Here is a 17,297-nt window from a genome sequence, read left to right on the forward strand (position 1 = left end):
GAAAAAGAGATATCTGGTTATTTCAAAAAGCAATAATTGTTGTATTGTTCATCTAAGGTTTTTTAAAATAATTGGGTAGGTAACTGTGAAGTGCATGTAACGGGAATAGTACCGGAATAACATCTGGGTTAGAGTTCAATGCACAACACTATTTTTTGTCCCCTATTAATAAATCTATGGAAGGGGAACCCTGGTATGGAAACATCGCGGGGACATCTTTCTCGGCCCGCCCAGATGCGGGACCGGAAGATGATGTCCGTCACGTTACGGATGTGTAGCCGAAGTCCCCCATTGAGGCAGTGCCAGGGGGGAACTCTGGTGTAGAAGCATCGCGGGGACGCATTTTGTGTCCGAACCGGATGCAGATGCGGGACCGGATGGTGATGCCCTTGGGGCAACGCAGGCTACACGGAGGTATAGGATCAGATTAATGGCAGGAGGAACCATTATGGTTAAGTTTTGTGGGGACATATTTATTGGCCGAACCGGAAGTAATAGCCGGAAATTTATGTATATAACTTTATTTACAAATAAAGACTATAAAATCTATGTTTTTTATGTTATTAAAGAAACGATGGCATGGTCATTTGTTCAGGAAGATATTTTTTATGTTAGAGAGTTTTTTATGCAATATTTGTAAACATGTGTATTTTGTAAGTGAGGATGGCTCCTCCCAGTAATTAGGTGCATTTTATCCCACTGGGTATAAATACCCATGGGAAGAGTGGCAGACATCCAAGCCTTGAGGAAGATCAGAGTACTGATCGAAACGCGTTGGCGGTATTGGTGTTGAACAGCTATCCTGACCAGACCAGAGGAGGACGGTGCCATTTCCATCGAAGATTTGGGTGCATTACTGCGGGCAGTGAGATCACTCTTATACGCACAAAAAAACACTGTATTCTGGTAGGAAGCCATCTTCACCTTTTGTGGATATTTCAGCTGTGAAGCATTGTTGTATTTTTAAAGTTATTTGGAACTCCTTCATTTGGATATATCCAATTAAAACACTTTTATTTTTTTGGAAATTTTGTCTCTTTGGTTTTTAAATGTGCCTTTTTTTCCATTTTAATATGGACATATGGAGAGCATATACCTGAATGGACTATATATGTATTAATTTGGGGTAGATCATATACACCCCTATATGTGAATTATTGTGTACTCAAGTGAATTCTTATACGTCTGCACTAGATTGTTTTCTATGTTTTATGTTCCCACATATTCATCAACATTGGAACATACATCCCACACCTATCATATAAAGTGTCCATTATAAAAAGGATTTGAGGTCCCAAGATCAGGACTTCATATTGAAGATAAGTAAATTCTATATCTTGGGTGAGCGCAGAGTGGTATTCTCCGGATTTTGGTTTGTGTTACTGAGAGCAGGTAGCCCGTCACCCGGGAAAGCGGCTGTATACACTGAGAGCAGGTAGCCAGTCACCCCGGAAAGCGGCTGTATACACTGAGAGCAGGTAGCCCGTCACCCGGGAAAGCAGCTGTATATGCTGAGAGCAGGTAACCATTATGCTCAGGCATAGTATGGATTACTGAGGGCTAGGCTTGCAGCGTGGGACCATTATACCTCTGTAGGAACCATTATGCTCAGGCATAGTATGGATTCCTGAGGGCTAGGCTTGCAGCGTGGGACCATTATACCTCTGTAGGAACCATTATGCTCAGGCATAGTATGGATTACTGAGGGCTAGGCTTGCAGCGTGGGGCCATTATAGCTCTGTAGGAACCAGTATGCTCAGGCATAGTATGGATTACTGAGGGCTAGGCTTGCAGCGTGGGGCCATTATACCTCTGTAGGAACCAGTATGCTCAGGCATAGTATGGAATACTGAGGGCTAGGCTTGTAGCGTGGGGCCATTATACCTCTGTAGGAACCAGTATGCTCAGGCATAGTATGGATTACTGAGGGCTAGGCTTGTAGCGTGGGGCCATTATACCTCTGTAGGAACCAGTATGCTCAGGCATAGTATGGAATACTGAGGGCTAGGCTTGCAGCGTGGGGCCATTATAGCTCTGTAGGAACCATTATGCTCAGGCATAGTATGGATTACTGAGGGCTAGGCTTGCAGGGTGGGGCCATTATAGCTCTGTAGGAACCAGTATGCTCAGGCATACTATGGATTACTGAGGGCTAGGCTTGCAGCGTGGGGCCATTATACCTCTGTAGGAACCAGTATGCTCAGGCATAGTATGGAATACTGAGGGCTAGGCTTGTAGCGTGGGGCCATTATACCTCTGTAGGAACCAGTATGCTCAGGCATAGTATGGATTACTGAGGGCTAGGCTTGCAGGGTGGGGCCATTATAGCTCTGTAGGAACCAGTATGCTCAGGCATAGTATGGAATACTGAGGGCTAGGCTTGCAGCGTGGGGCCATTATACCTCTGTAGGAACCAGTATGCTCAGGCATAGTATGGAATACTGAGGGCTAGGCTTGCAGTGTGGGACCATTATACCTCTGAAAGAATTATGAAACTGAGGAATAGTATAGATCACTAGGGTAAAATAAAAAGATGAGATCTTATTTTTTTTTAGTATTAATTATACAGACACCACTGTAACTAATCAGGGCTACTATGCTTCCACACAAACCGCTACTTCATATCTCCCACTGTCTGGCTGCAATCAGCAAATACATTATCATGTCAGCCAGCAGACTGTAAATCAACGATGTATCTCATTAACAAGTCGCTAAGAGGAGAAAGCGCATGAAAGTATCCAGGTTCCCCAAGAAGGCTCTGACCATAAATTGCACTGCTCTAATCCCTCACATAAAGCAACAGGAACATTTGTATTGGTGCAATGTGGTAGGAGTACAGAATATGGTTGCTGGAAGCTATAGTGCTGTGTGATTTTATTAATGTATAAGGCAATAGATATCTGTGTAAGACCTAAGAAGGGATAGTTAGGTTGAAATGTAGACGTATATACATTGCACAAGGTGTTCTCAACAGAAACCAAGGAGAGGACAAAGGCCCTCATTCAGAGCCGTACGCTCTGAGCAGAGCGCACGCTCTGAATGAGGGCCGCCCTCCATAATTATGGAGCGTCCTCCTGAACGCTCGTATAGCTGTGGGTCACCACCCACAGCCTATACGAGCGTGCAGTTTGATGGCCGCGATGGTCGTGACCATCGCGACCATCGAAACTGCGAGCCGGAGCCTGCGGTTGAGGTTTTCAACTGCAAGCCCTGGAGTGATTTTGGCTCTATCAGAGCCAAAATCACTCCCACTGACATCACTAGTGATGTCAGTGGGCCGGCTTCTGACGGTAAGCGTTCCCGTGGGAACGCCCCCCGTCAGGGAGGCACGCCCCCGGCACGCCCACCAAAGGGGGCGTGCTGTCAATCAACATCGACAGCACGCCCCCTTTGATCAGACACAACGAGCGAAGGCAAGTCCTTCGCTCGTCGCGTCTGGCGCATGTGCACGACGGAGCTCCCGCCGTCGTGCGCATGCGCAGAGCACAACATCGACCCACTTGCGAGCGGACAGCCGCTTGCGAGTGGGTCTGAATCAGGCCCAAAGTTCACTGTTTAAGTTAAGCAAATAGTGTCTTATTGTGTCTAGATATGTGGCCATACATTATGTAAGCCTCCGTCAACAGTGTCTTACCTTCAGTTAAGCTAAGTACATGTCATAAACATAGTCATATGTCTACAACATGTCCAACTTTCTTAATTGAGGCAACAGTTCCCCCTACTGTCTATTCTTTCCTCTTTCTTTTACTTATATTTCTTAACGTACGATGTACGAGATCCCTGCTCCAAGGTGTTGGAGGAGAGGCTCCTAGAGAATGAAGCCATCTATGTTTTAAGTAGATCTGAAAAGCAAGTTAAGTATTCTTTCATTTACTTTGTAATAAATGTCTTTTTAACATATATATTGTTTGTGTGGCTTGATTAACTGTTTGTATCCAAGAATCTTATTCTCATTCCAACGAGAACATTAGTGGTGTCAGAAGTGGGATACAAAGGGTTAATAGCCATAATTCTGCTTAGACTGTGTAGTCGATGGTTTTAGCGTTGCTGTGCAAGCGTAACTTTGTGCAAACCCGTTTAAAAAATCCTCTGTTTTATATGTTAATAAGGGAGGTGTGACCGATCTGTACGCCACAGTATATCTGCATGTCTTTGTGATTGTGTTGTTGAAACAAGAATAATACATTTTAAGAACAATGCAAATATGCTTAAAGATAAAGTGGAAATTCATCTGGCTGATTTCCAGAAAAAGCATAATGTTGGTTTTTCACTGCCTGAGAGTAAACAGTGACATTCTACATAGACCCATATATGTTGTGAAGGGAGAAGGCAGTGTAAAATCTGTTCAGAAGAATGCAGTGATAAGACGGCCTATCTCACAGATAGAGAGAGAAAAGCTTCAATACACATTGGACCTCATTCAGACCCGGACGCAAGCGGTGAGCGCTCGCAACCAGGTCGATGTTTTGGTCCTGCACACGCGCAGCGGTCACACTGCGTTGTGTGCAAGCCCCGGAGCGAGAGAGAAACGCTGTCGCTCTGGAGCTCACTACAAAAGGGCCGGCTGTTGATGTTGATCGACAGCTCGGCCCGTTTTGTAGGCGGGGCGGGTGGGTGGTTTCACAAACGGAGGCGTTCCTTAAGGAACGCCTACCGTTTTGTGGGCGGCCACACTGACATCAGCAGTGATGTCAGTGGGGAGCTTCCTGCTCGATCAGGGTCTCGTCGCAAGCCCCGATGGTCTTGACCATCGCGACCATCAACCTGGTCGGTCGCTAAGCTGTGGGTGGTAACCCACATCTTAGCTAACGACCAGGAGGCCGCACTAGAAAAAGCAAGCGGCCGCCCTCATTCAGAGCAAGCGGTCACTTCTTGCGACCACCTCTGAATGAGGGCCATTGTCCTGTGAATTCCCAAGGGAGGGGCATTGAGGGGATTTATTACGCAGCAGCTATTAGTGAGAATGAGACGGAACACTTTAAAAACATAGCTGCCTTTGAGAAAGAAAGTTTTCAGGTAGAAACTTTGAATGTATCTGAAGATTCTTGTGACACTGCAGAAGATCTTGATAGTCACACAGTGTTAGAACGAGAGTATGGTTTTGAATTGAATGGCAACAAATGTGTGTAAGATGTGTTAGAAAATAATGTTTCTCACAAAATGCCGTTGGTTGGTGGCACTCCTGAGGTGCATGATGGTACACCTGAATTGCCACATACTGCCCAGTTTGCTGTGTGTGGTGAACTGAACAAGAACCAGGAAGTGTCTGAGTGCCCATTAGAAAACGTTGGGCTAAGTGATGATGGGGGAGTGGTTATGATGCCCAGTGATGAATGGGAATTACCCAGAGCCTGGGGGTTGAAAATGGGCAGGATTACAGTCAAAGACCATACCCCTGAGACAGAGAACTACCCCCATGATGATAATGATTACAAGAGAGTTACTGCAAAGTTTCCCAATGATGGAAATACATGCTCTGCAAATTATGTTTATGGTGTATCAGCTATTGAAGAGACAGTAGTGGTGGGAAACACACTGATACTGATAACCAGTGAGCCATCACATATGGCAATGCACAACAGCTTTGCACACACAACATACAAACTGAGTGGGGAAATGAAAATGTTGTTTGATAACAGAGAACAAGAGAGAAAGATGTGGGATATAAACACTGTGTTTTGTATTGCAGAAAGGCTGATTGTGAATGGTAAGAAAGATCAGACCCCAGTGTATTCCCTGATAAGACCTTATTAGTCAATTGTTTTAAATCAGCTTACAGATGCACAGTCACCAACAGCAATTACCAGAGCTGACATGTCGATTGCTGAGGAGCAGAGAAATGGATTGTGCATAACAGAGGCATGCAAGATCAGACTTTAATACATGGACGATGGTACTTACAGAAAGGAATTCGCATGAAGCGACAAGGCCCTCACGTTGTACCAGTTATTTCACAGCCGACTGCTGGGCTTGTCAAGTTTAAGCCATTGTTGCCAATGTTACCAGGACTGGATTATAGTGCTGCCTGCACTGATACAGAACTTTTATGGACTGTTGCTGCAGCAATGCCGCCATCTTTGCAGACTGTCAGGAAGACATGTGCAGACAAGGAGTTACCCCTGCTGGAAATAGGTGCGAGACCAGTACAGATGGCAGAGTCATATGCCAAATGAAAGGAACACCAGCTGCAACTTGTGTGATGCCCAGATGGATCAGTCACACTGACAATGAAAGGACACTCCTGGACAGCAGCAGCATTCCAGCCAGTTACACAAAGTCTTATAGTTCTCTGCACGGACAGCTGGGCCGTGTTGCAAGGCTTCACCGATTGGATGCCGACATGGAAGTAGAACAACTGGCAAGTCCACAGCAAAGTTATCTGGGGTGGCACTGCCCTGTGCGTTCGAAGGCCTGTGTCCATGGGCCATGGGCCATGTCAATGCCCACACTGGACTAGATGGCTATACAGTTACGGATGTACTGGTTCAAGGCAGAACAGTGGCGCTTACCCCTGGAGAGCAAACAGAACTGTACAATCTGGGAGAAATGACTCCTGTGCAGTGTGGCCGCAGAGGAGCAGAAGACACGTATACCTGGGCCCAGAGATGAGAAATTCCCATGACGCAGTTGCTGGCAAGAAACATCATGGAGAAAATGCAAAACCGATCAGCTGTGGAACTACAAGTAAAAGCAAACCAAAGACATGGGCTCTATATACAGAGGAGAGCAGGACAGGTGTGGCAGATAGCTTTTATTGGCCCTGTGCCCACTGGACTTCAGGGAGTCAATTCTGTCGCACTGCAATGTACACCTACTGTACTCTGTGGTGATTGTCGCTCACCCTCTGTACATGCTAATACACATGCCCATAGCCTGAGTGGTGAAATTCATCGCAGACGCAGCACTGATTGTGCAAAGATTTGTGAAGATATGAAGGAGCTGATGTCACATTCCAGCAAAGCCTTATTTCCAACCGTGGACAGAGACAAGGCAGAAGACGTTTACGTTTGACAAAGACAAACATCTTTGAGACAATTGAGAAGGGTTATTAGCATATCTATCCCCAAACTGTCAGTGTGAATGTTTTGTGTAAGGGAACTGTAAATGTCCATGTTACATATAGATTAGATATTATAGTAGGATGTGTATTTCTGGTTATTACAGTGTAGCAGCTGATTAAAGGAAATTATTATTCTATTAGTTTAGTTAGATTTAGTAATGGTTAATGTGTAGATTTTGCTGTTAGGCAAATACACTGAGACAGTAAACTTGAAAATTATATCTATAGGACTGATTTATTACATTGTATTAGATATTGAGACTCGCCCTGTTTTTCTTTCTTTTTCAAGACGTATTATCAAGAAAAGATGACGTCCCTCATGTTTATTCCGGGATTGTGATACCAGAACTTTCTTGTACTACTGTATATCAGAGACTATATTACAGTGCCAATGACAACAGTGACAGACTGTTATACTGTATGGATTCACCCATAGTGCAAGGGTGTGGAGATACTGACTTTAAATCCATTGGAATGTGGTGTGATTCTCACACAGGACAATTACCATCGAGGACTCAATAAGTTAAAGTGTCAACTGATTGTGTTTATACATGTTTGTTTACATGATAATGTGTATTACCTTAGTACATTATAAAATCAAGGGTGGAATGTAGTAGGAGTACAGAATATGGTTACTGGAAGCCATGGTGTTGTGTGATTTTATTAATGTATAAGGCAATAGATATCTGTGTAAGACCTTAGAAGGGATAGTTAGGTTGAAATGTATACGTATATACATTGCACAAGGTGTTCTCGACAGAAAGAACCCAAGGATAGGACAAAGTTCACCGTTTAAGTTAAGCAAATAGTGTCTTATTGTGTCTAGATATGTGGCCATACATTATGTAAGCCTCCGTCAACAGTGTCTTACCTTCAGTTAAGCCAAGTACACGTCATAAACAGTCATATGTCTACAACATGTTTAACTTTCTTAATTGAGGCAACAGTGCCCCTACTGTCTTTCTTTCCGCTTTCTTTTACTTATATTTCTTAACATGACCTTTGTACTTGAAAAAACTGCTTAAGCATGGGGTTTTCTTCCTATATAACCTGTCAGTATAGAATTAGCCTTCTGTCTATGCTCAATGTACGAGATCCCAGCTCCAAGGTGTTGGAGGAAAAGGCTCCTGAGGAATTAAGCCATCTATGTTTTAAGTAGATCTGAAAAGCAAGTTAAGTACTCTTTCCTTTACTTTATAATAAATGTATTTTTAACATATATTGTTTGTGTGGCTTGATTAACTCTTTGTATCCAAGAATCGTATTCTTGTTCCACCGAGAGCATGCAATAACTCAGATAGTGACTATTCCATCATAATTAAATCTTTCCGGAAGGGAACAAACACGTAAATCCTGTATAGAGAAGACAATAACATTTTATATTAATTTTCTATATTTTGCTGATGTCTAGTCTTATCACTGTGTACTTCCAGATCCTGAATGTTGCATGGTGTGTTTAAGTAGTGTGTATATATATATATATATATATATATATATATATATATATATATATATATAAACACAGCAGAATGGACGGCACTCATAAGACTAATAAAAATGTAAATAAGAAAATGACACCGGTCGGCGTGCAGTCAACGTTTCAGGGACCTCTCCCTTTTATCAAGACCGGTAACTTTGGATTATTATATATATATATATATATATATATATATATATATATATACACATATATATATATTTTATTTAATTTTTTTACTTCTCTACGAAACCCTTTGCTAGCCACAACAGCTGTAACTAGGTCACTACATTCAATCTCATACTCAGCGAAGACCAGGAGGCTGTGGGGCTACAGCTCAGGGGCCCACTCATCGTTTGGGACATGTTTATTTTTATCGATTCAGAGCCCCATACGTCACACATTACAGTTTACTATGGTGCCAGGGTCCTTAATATTAAGAGCCCTTTATATTAACATCGGGATACAGTAGCCACAGCATCGGGATACAGGAGCATAGCATGGGGATAAAGGAGCTATACATTTGAGATGAAAGAGTTAAAGCCAAGGACAAAACAAAATAAATAAATCAGCTTTACAAATATCTGAATGGGAGATGGCGCTGGTTAAACTAAAACAATAGGCTAAACACAGTCAATGTAAAATCACAAAAAGTTTTTGTGGTCAGACCATCATAACATCCTCCTGGACACATGTAAATAAAACAAAAACACAAAAAAAAAAAAGACACCTGATAGTGTAGTATTTAAACACAGAAATTAAATACAATGCAATAAAACAATCCAGCACTAGTTGAAAGGGATAGTGTACCCCACTCACAGTGAAGTATAGATTAACCCATAAAGGTTTTTAAATTCTCCAATTGTAGGCCGTACCAAACTCACAGCGAAGGAAGTCTCAATGTACACAAAAAAATTATACTGAAAATGGTTCCCTTCTTGTCTCCGGAGCGTATATTTCCTTACCCCCAATGTGAATGGCATAGGGCATGTCAATAAGAGTATTTATTAAAAACACATGAACGGATTATGAACATACTACTGACTGCAAGTGGAGCAGATGGTACAAAATAAATTAAAAATGACCTGAGGTGTAGTTTCTAGGTCCGGACTCCGGCAAGAACAATCTCAAACAGTCCCCAGAGCAACAGGTAGTTAGTCCAAATAGGTCAGTAGTCCCACCACCAACACATTTCCATTTGTCATGCAAATATTTTTCATGGTATGAGGGACAAATGCACAGTGTCCAGTATTTATATCCCTCCCAATCAGCCCGTTATTGGGCATTAAATAATCGGGGTCATCTTTCCTCAAAAGATCAGATTTAAATTCACAATTACAGGAATTTTTATTGCAGCGCATTGATTTTATTCTTCCTCATAACTATTTCCTTTTTAAGGATGATTTTCATTTACAACAGATTGGGACTACTATGGGCACCAGGTTTGCACCTGGTTATACCAATATCTTTATGGGATTATGGGACGATAATTTGCAGTTGCGAATGCTTTAGCGTAAATCTTGGAATCAGGCCCTTAGTTAGGAAAGCTGGGTGTTACTGACCTTGATACAGTTACAAGCACACGTGCACACATGTTCTGCTTACCTCAACGTGATCTACTGCAGAACGCGTGTTCCTTTGTGAAGGGCAGATGCCGGGTTCTGGATCTAGAACATTAATTAGGACAAAGAAATTCCTTAATTCACAGACCCTGACTTATCAGTGCGTGCTCTGCTGCAACAGACTCAACCGGCTCAGTGTCTGCGTACGGCCTCCTATGTCAGCGGCTCAGTGTCTGCTTACGGCCTCCTATGTCAGCTGCTCAGTGTCTGCGTACGGCCTCCTATGTCAGCGGCTCAGTGTCTGCGTTCGGCCTCCTATGTCAGCGGCTCAGTGTCTGCACACGGCTTCCTATGTCAGCGGCTCAGTGTCTGCATACGGCCTATGTCAGCGGCTCAGTGTCGGTGTACGGCCTCCTATGTCAGCGGCTCAGTGTTGGTGTATGGCCTCCTATGTCAGCGGCTCAGTGTCGGTGTATGGCCTCCTATGTCAGCGGCTCAGTGTCGGTGTACGGCCTCCTATGGCAGCGGCTCAGCGTGGGTGTATGGCCTCCTATGTCAGCGGCTCAGTGTCGGTGTATGGCCTATGTCAGCGGCTCAGTGTCGGTGTATGGCTTCCTATGTAAATGGGGCAAAACCTGCGATACCCTTGTGACACTTTAGGATTGGCGAATTACACACTATACAATTATTGGGCCGATTTGCCAATAGTTGGGTGAGTGTGTGCGCATTCTCACAGTTTGCGCGTGCGTTCTCAGAGTGTGCGTGCGTTCTCAGTGTGTGCGCGCATTCTCGATAATCTGCCCATATTTCCTACATTTTCCTGTGACTACGTTCTCCTCTTTGTGGGCGGACATACCTGTATGCAAAATCAGTGTGATGTTGCCGAAAATAGGGAACTTCTAATATAAAATGTGCAGCACAGATATTGGGCTTTCGATTTGCAAAAAATTGCCTCATTTGTGGGGCCGGTCAAAAAAAAAATGTCACCGTGTGTACTTAGCATTACTGTTGGGTTGCAGTAGTTAGAAGCTAAACGGATTTATTCTCACTATTCCCGATAAACTGAACACTAGTGTACTTGTGCTACGTAAAGACGCGTCTTGTGCAACATTTGTCATAGTGCACATGCACCCAGCTGGCGGCCGAATGGACACTTTTGGGGCCTATGCACTTGGAGAGGCAGATGGGAGCGTTAATATGCAAGTGGAGTGCAGTAATGGCGCGCTTATTTAAGCGCACCCACGCACACATCTTTGGTGATATGCAAATTACAAGCGATAACTGTTACATGCTGGAAGGTTTGTGGGTAAAATATTACACACCTGCGTTTTCTTTCTCATAGTCAATGATTTTATCCAGAAAATCACCATCAAAGTTTCCTGATATCTCCCTCAGAAGCCGCAGGCTGTGCTCGCTCAGGACGTCTCTTTTCTCCAGCTCAGTAAAAACATCCCATAAACTCTGTAATAGAGAGAGAGCAGGTCCTGATGTGTCTGTCAGTGGTTACATACAGCAGCCGAGTCCTATAACCAGGCTGATATCAGCTCAGCAATATAAAGCATCAGCTAACCCCTCGTCACTTCCACCATTACATTGTACAGAATAGGATATAAGTCACTAGTCGCTAAACCCCCATCTGTAAGCCCCCAACAGTGATCACCAGACAATCGCTACTAGGAAGGGGCAAACTAGATGGGCCAAATGGTACTTTTCTGCCGTCAAATTCTATGGGTCATACGTTTCTAGGAGACCACGTCATTGTAAGAGGGGACCCCCCCCTTCTTTCAAATGTGGGTGCCTCTGACTTTATGGACGCCAGGTTGAAGGTTATAATCCCCCATCCCTGGAATCCATGATTTTTCATTAATGTACTGATTTTTGCCTTGTGATCACATTGATCGAGGGGCAAAAGCTTTTATGGGGGTCACATTTTTTAAAGAGGCAACTCCTTTCTTTCAAATGAGGGGTCCCCCATCTTTGTAGCTATCAGGGTTGGAGAGACAGAGGGATTTAAAGAGCAAAACCTGCGACACCTGTGACACTGTAGGATTGGTTAACCCTTCTACAGCTACACACTATACAATTATTGGGCCGATTTGCCAATAGTCGGGTGAGTGTGTGCGCACACTGGTGAGGAAGATCATATTGTGTGTCAGCCGGACCCCTCTGGATGCGGATGACGAGTGGTACCCATGTCGAAGCCAGATAATTGGCTGAGACAGGATCGGTTTAAAATTAAATCTCGCACGACGCCATTTTGCACATGGCAATGAAATGCCATTTTGCGACTGGCCGCCCAGCGCCATTTTAGTGAATCTCGCCCATTATAAATACATACGGCGATGCTATTATTTAGCGTCGTGCGATTCCCACGCAATAGAAAGATGTTAAAAGTCCACATTATATAAATACAGACGGTCACTAAAACATATAATGTGATCAACCCTGCAAAACACGTACCATGGTGTACTCCATAAACACGTAGTCGCACAGCGCTAACTAGCGTCTTTTCCCAATACCCCAATACTTACACACTGCACACTTACATAAAAAGGTTCCCTAACATTAAAGTGTAATATTCAAGGTTTATTCAGTAATTATTAATGTTGTAAAATAAATGTAATTTGATATCTAAGGTTTAGTACATGGTAAGCAGACAGTGTTTGGTGTTGTACTGATCCACTGTATCTTTGCAGATTTCCGGTACCATCGGTGAGGAGATCGCAACATGTGTCTGCAAACTATGGAACATAGAGAGTTAAACAATAAAATGTACTCTGTAATGTAACCAGCTTAGATTTAGTATGCAGCGGGAAAAAGGACACAAAGTGCTGTTGGAGGCTGGATTGTGTCCATACGAACTGACCTATGAACTATACTGTAACAGAAGAACTAGGAAGAAGAACCAATGGAATTATGCCAAACTGTTCGTTGTATTGCCTATCTCTGCTAGAGTATATATGTGGGCTCTCTAAACCTGGATGCCAGTCTTCTTGCCTTGCTGATGACGGAGGTTTCTATATTGATGACGGTATCTAGGTCCAGAGCGCCTGCGTATGTAACAACTGTACCTTGGGTCTATATAATTTATTTGCGCTAATTGTATTTAGATCACAGCGTGTAACCATCTGTTTTAATATTAAATAATAACTTTTTGTGCTTTGGAACCACATTCAAAGTCTGAAAGCATTTATTTCTTGTGCGACTCATAACGCTAAATAGCGCCAATTTTAGAAGGTATAGACAGGCAGGAATCGATACCCATCATCCACAGTCTGAGTGTATACGCAGATGGCAAGTCCCACATCATCCGCAGCCAAGGGGTTAAACATGTTTTATATTCACCATTTGGTCTGATAAATAAGAAACCCAGTATAACAGAGAGGCTATAAACTTCCTCCTCGCCTACAAATGAAAGTAACAAGAAATAAATCCTAAAATATTCCCACGTATCATATAGGAACGAGCACTGAAGAAAGAGCTGACGCTTCAGAGGTCAGTTTCTCAATCAGCCAATCAGAAGACGATATCTGGCACCGCCGTTACCATCAGCGTGTAAATGCACCGGCAACGTTATCCAGCGGGCGGGACGGAAGCTGGGAGCCAATAACATTGTGTATACCAAATCCCAGACTGCGCCCAGGGGGATAGAATATTGTACAACTACAAATCATTGTTCTTACAGTAATCTCTGTATAATGTCACTGGCCCATCACACTATCATAGAATCTAAGTGTAACTTACACGGTCAGGATATTTTATTTTCAAATTTAATTTAAAACAAATGTATTGTGTGAATATACGTATATATATATATATATATATATATATATAAACATGCAGACATATCATTTTGTATGACTGTGTAAATAGTTTCCTTTAATAAATAAATCACAATAAGTTTTGTCATGTGGTCAAACCACATTTCTGTATATATAATGTGGTCAATGACCGCATTGCTCATATGCACCAAGCCTCAGACAGCAAAGCCTTCCTCAGCTTGGACCCGATGGCGTTCTGCGCATGTAATGATGGATTTCTGGGGCATAGACCTGGAAGCCCCTCTCTTGCAAAGGACCGGTCTTATTGGGAGAGCCGTCCATCGCGATTTTCTTCATGCGACGAGTAGCGGAATGCATCGCATGCAAAAAGCCATACTTGATATATCCCGCCCTTGGTGATGTACTAATATCCTCCTGGCTACTTGTCAGCATGGTATATACTAGTGCAGCATTTATAGTATACTCAGTAGCTATATACTGCTTTTAGGTCTTTTCAGCATCACAGCATTAAATACAATATGAAATATTACCTACCGTTACTTTCTCCAGAACAGCCGGAGAAAGCGCATTTGCGAATATCGCCTTCACTTGCGCCAGTTTACTGTCGGGTACAAGGTTTCCGAGATCAAAGAGTAAACGCCTGGATAGAAGGAAAGACAGCCATTGGTGACGATGAAGAGGAAATCCCTGTGTTATCTGTATTAGTCACGTATGTTACCTACCATCATATGTATCAGGATAGTGGGACTTCAAAACATTAATACAAGCTAATAAAATATACTTTTAAACTAGTACAGAATGAATGGGGGGATTGGGTGGGTGTAAGACCTTTAATCACAAGGTGTTTGTTAGTTGGGATGTAAGTTTGTTACTCAGCGCAGGTAACTTTCCCTTTATAGCAGCTTTTGTTGCATCACCCAAAGCCAGAGGTTCCCAAATCCGGTCCTCAAGGCTCCCCAAAAACTCAGGTTTTAGAGATATCCCTGGTTGAGCACAGGTGGTTAAATCAAATTGAATGAGGTATTAAGTCATCCGTGGTCAAACATGGATATCCTTAAAACCTGGAGTGTTAAGGTGCCTTGAGGACGGAGTTTGGGAACCTCTGTCAGAACTACATCACATTTCCATGAACAAAGTAATAGAACAAACGTTACATTTGGAAACACACAGAGGACAAACCTCACAATGGCGCTAGTGTGACTTTAAACGCTCCCAGCTCTCCGCAGGCACGAGAAACAAACGCGATCCTAAAAATTCTGTGACAACTCTAACACGTTGCTGCTACTAACCGATAAAGAGCTGGGCTGTATCTACAATAATCTCGACAGAAGAAACACTCAAAAAGAAAGAGCGCTAACCATGTATATTGTCACAGTATAATAATCAGAATATTGGGCATGGAATAAACAAACATTAATAAATATTCAATGGATCACAATATCCAATAAAGGCATAAAATAATTAGCACAATCAATTAAATACAGTAAAAAAACTATCAAAAACATTTGGATCTAATTATAAGTGCAGTAACTACACATGTATTATTAATCCACTGGTTCTCCCATTCATATGGAAAGTGATTAAAAACAAAACTTATCTGGACTGAATGACGCTGTGCATATCAATCCAGGATCACTCAAACACCTGGTACCATAAACATTCCCTGTATAAAGGGTTTGATATATGCACCTGATTTATATTATAAATGGCAATTATGAATTTCTCCTGGTGTATGTATTCCTGCAATTTATCTGTTCTCTACCTTGCGGCAGTAAAGTCAGATTATGGTGCGTACACACGGTCAGATTATGGCGCGTACACACGGTTAGATATTTCTTCAGATCTGAACGATAACGATTTTAAAAATCGTTCAATCGTTCATATCTGAAGGAAAATCTGACATGTGTGTAACAATGAACGATGCGCGTTCCCGATTGTCAGATAACGATATCTGACATCTGATGTGTTTGAAAGATTTTTGCCTGTATTAAAATGAATAGAAATCGTCAAACTGCAATCATTCATCTGACCGTGTGTATGCACCATTATCTGACCGTGTGTATGCACCATTATCTGACCGTGTGTGTATGCACCATTATCTGACCGTGTGTATGCACCATTATCCTGACCGTGTGTGTATGCACCATTATCTGACCGTGTGTGTATGCACCATTATCTGACCGTGTGTGTATGCACCATTATCTGACCGTGTGTGTATGCACCATTATCTGACCGTGTGTGTATGCACCATTATCTGACCGTGTGTGTATGCACCATTATCTGACCGTGTGTGTATGCACCATTATCTGACCGTGTGTGTATGCACCATTATCTGACCGTGTGTGTATGCACCATTATCTGACCGTGTGTGTATGCACCATTATCTGACCGTGTGTGTATGCACCATTATCTGACCGTGTGTGTATGCACCATTATCTGACCGTGTGTGTATGCACCATTATCTGACCGTGTGTATGCACCATTATCTGACCGTGTGTATGCAATCATTCATCTGACCGTGTGTGTATGCACCATTATCTGACAGTGTGTGTATGCACCATTATCTGACCGTGTGTGTATGCACCATTATCTGACCGTGTGTGTATGCACCATTATCTGACCGTGTGTGTATGCACCATTATCTGACCGTGTGTGTATGCACCATTATCTGACCGTGTGTGTATGCACCATTATCTGACCGTGTGTGTATGCACCATTATCTGACCGTGTGTGTATGCACCATTATCTGACCGTGTGTATGCACCATTATCTGACCGTGTGTATGCACCATTATCTGACCGTGTGTATGCACCATTATCTGACCGTGTGTATGCACCATTATCCTGACCGTGTGTATGCACCATTATCTGACAGTGTGTATGCACCATTATCTGACCGTGTGTATGCACCATTATCTGACCGTGTGTATGCACCATTATCTGACCGTGTGTATGCTCCATTATCTGACCGTGTGTATGCGCCAATATCTGACCGTGTGTATGCGCCATTATCTGACCGTGTGTATGCGCCATTATCTGACCGTGTGTATGCTCCATTATCTGACCGTGTGTATGCACCATTATCTGACCGTGTGTATGCACCATTATCTGACAGTGTGTGTATGCACCATTATCTGACAGTGTGTGTATGCACCATTATCTGACCGTGTGTACGCACCATTATCTGACCGTGTGTGTATGCACCATTATCCTGACCGTGTGTATGCGCCATTATCTGACAGTGTGTATGCTCCATTATCTGACCGTGTGTGTGCACCATTATCTGACCGTGTGTGTATGCGCCATTATCTGACCGTGTGTATGCGCCATTATCTGACCGTGTGTATGCGCCATTATCTGACCGTGTGTATGCGCCATTATCTGACCGTGTGTATGCACAATTATCTGACCGTGTGT

General features: G+C 43.0%; 1 protein-coding gene across 1 annotated transcript in view; it reads right to left on the reverse strand.

Moving 5' to 3' along the window:
* LOC148436172 (caspase-8-like) overlaps positions 1-17,297 on the reverse strand; it is a 105,107-nt gene that overhangs the window by 51,929 nt on the left and 35,881 nt on the right. The window contains exons 3-5 of the mRNA XM_088465258.1: positions 14,416-14,521; positions 11,422-11,560; positions 10,143-10,204 (exon numbers count right to left, since the gene is read on the reverse strand). Of these exons, the coding sequence (XP_088321384.1) occupies positions 10,143-10,204; positions 11,422-11,560; positions 14,416-14,521 (307 nt within the window). The remainder of the gene's footprint in view (positions 1-10,142; positions 10,205-11,421; positions 11,561-14,415; positions 14,522-17,297) is intronic.

Source organism: Taudactylus pleione, unplaced genomic scaffold (assembly GCF_031769625.1).
Source record: "Taudactylus pleione unplaced genomic scaffold, aTauple2 ptg001928l, whole genome shotgun sequence".
Classification (NCBI taxonomy): Eukaryota; Metazoa; Chordata; class Amphibia; order Anura; family Myobatrachidae; genus Taudactylus; species Taudactylus pleione.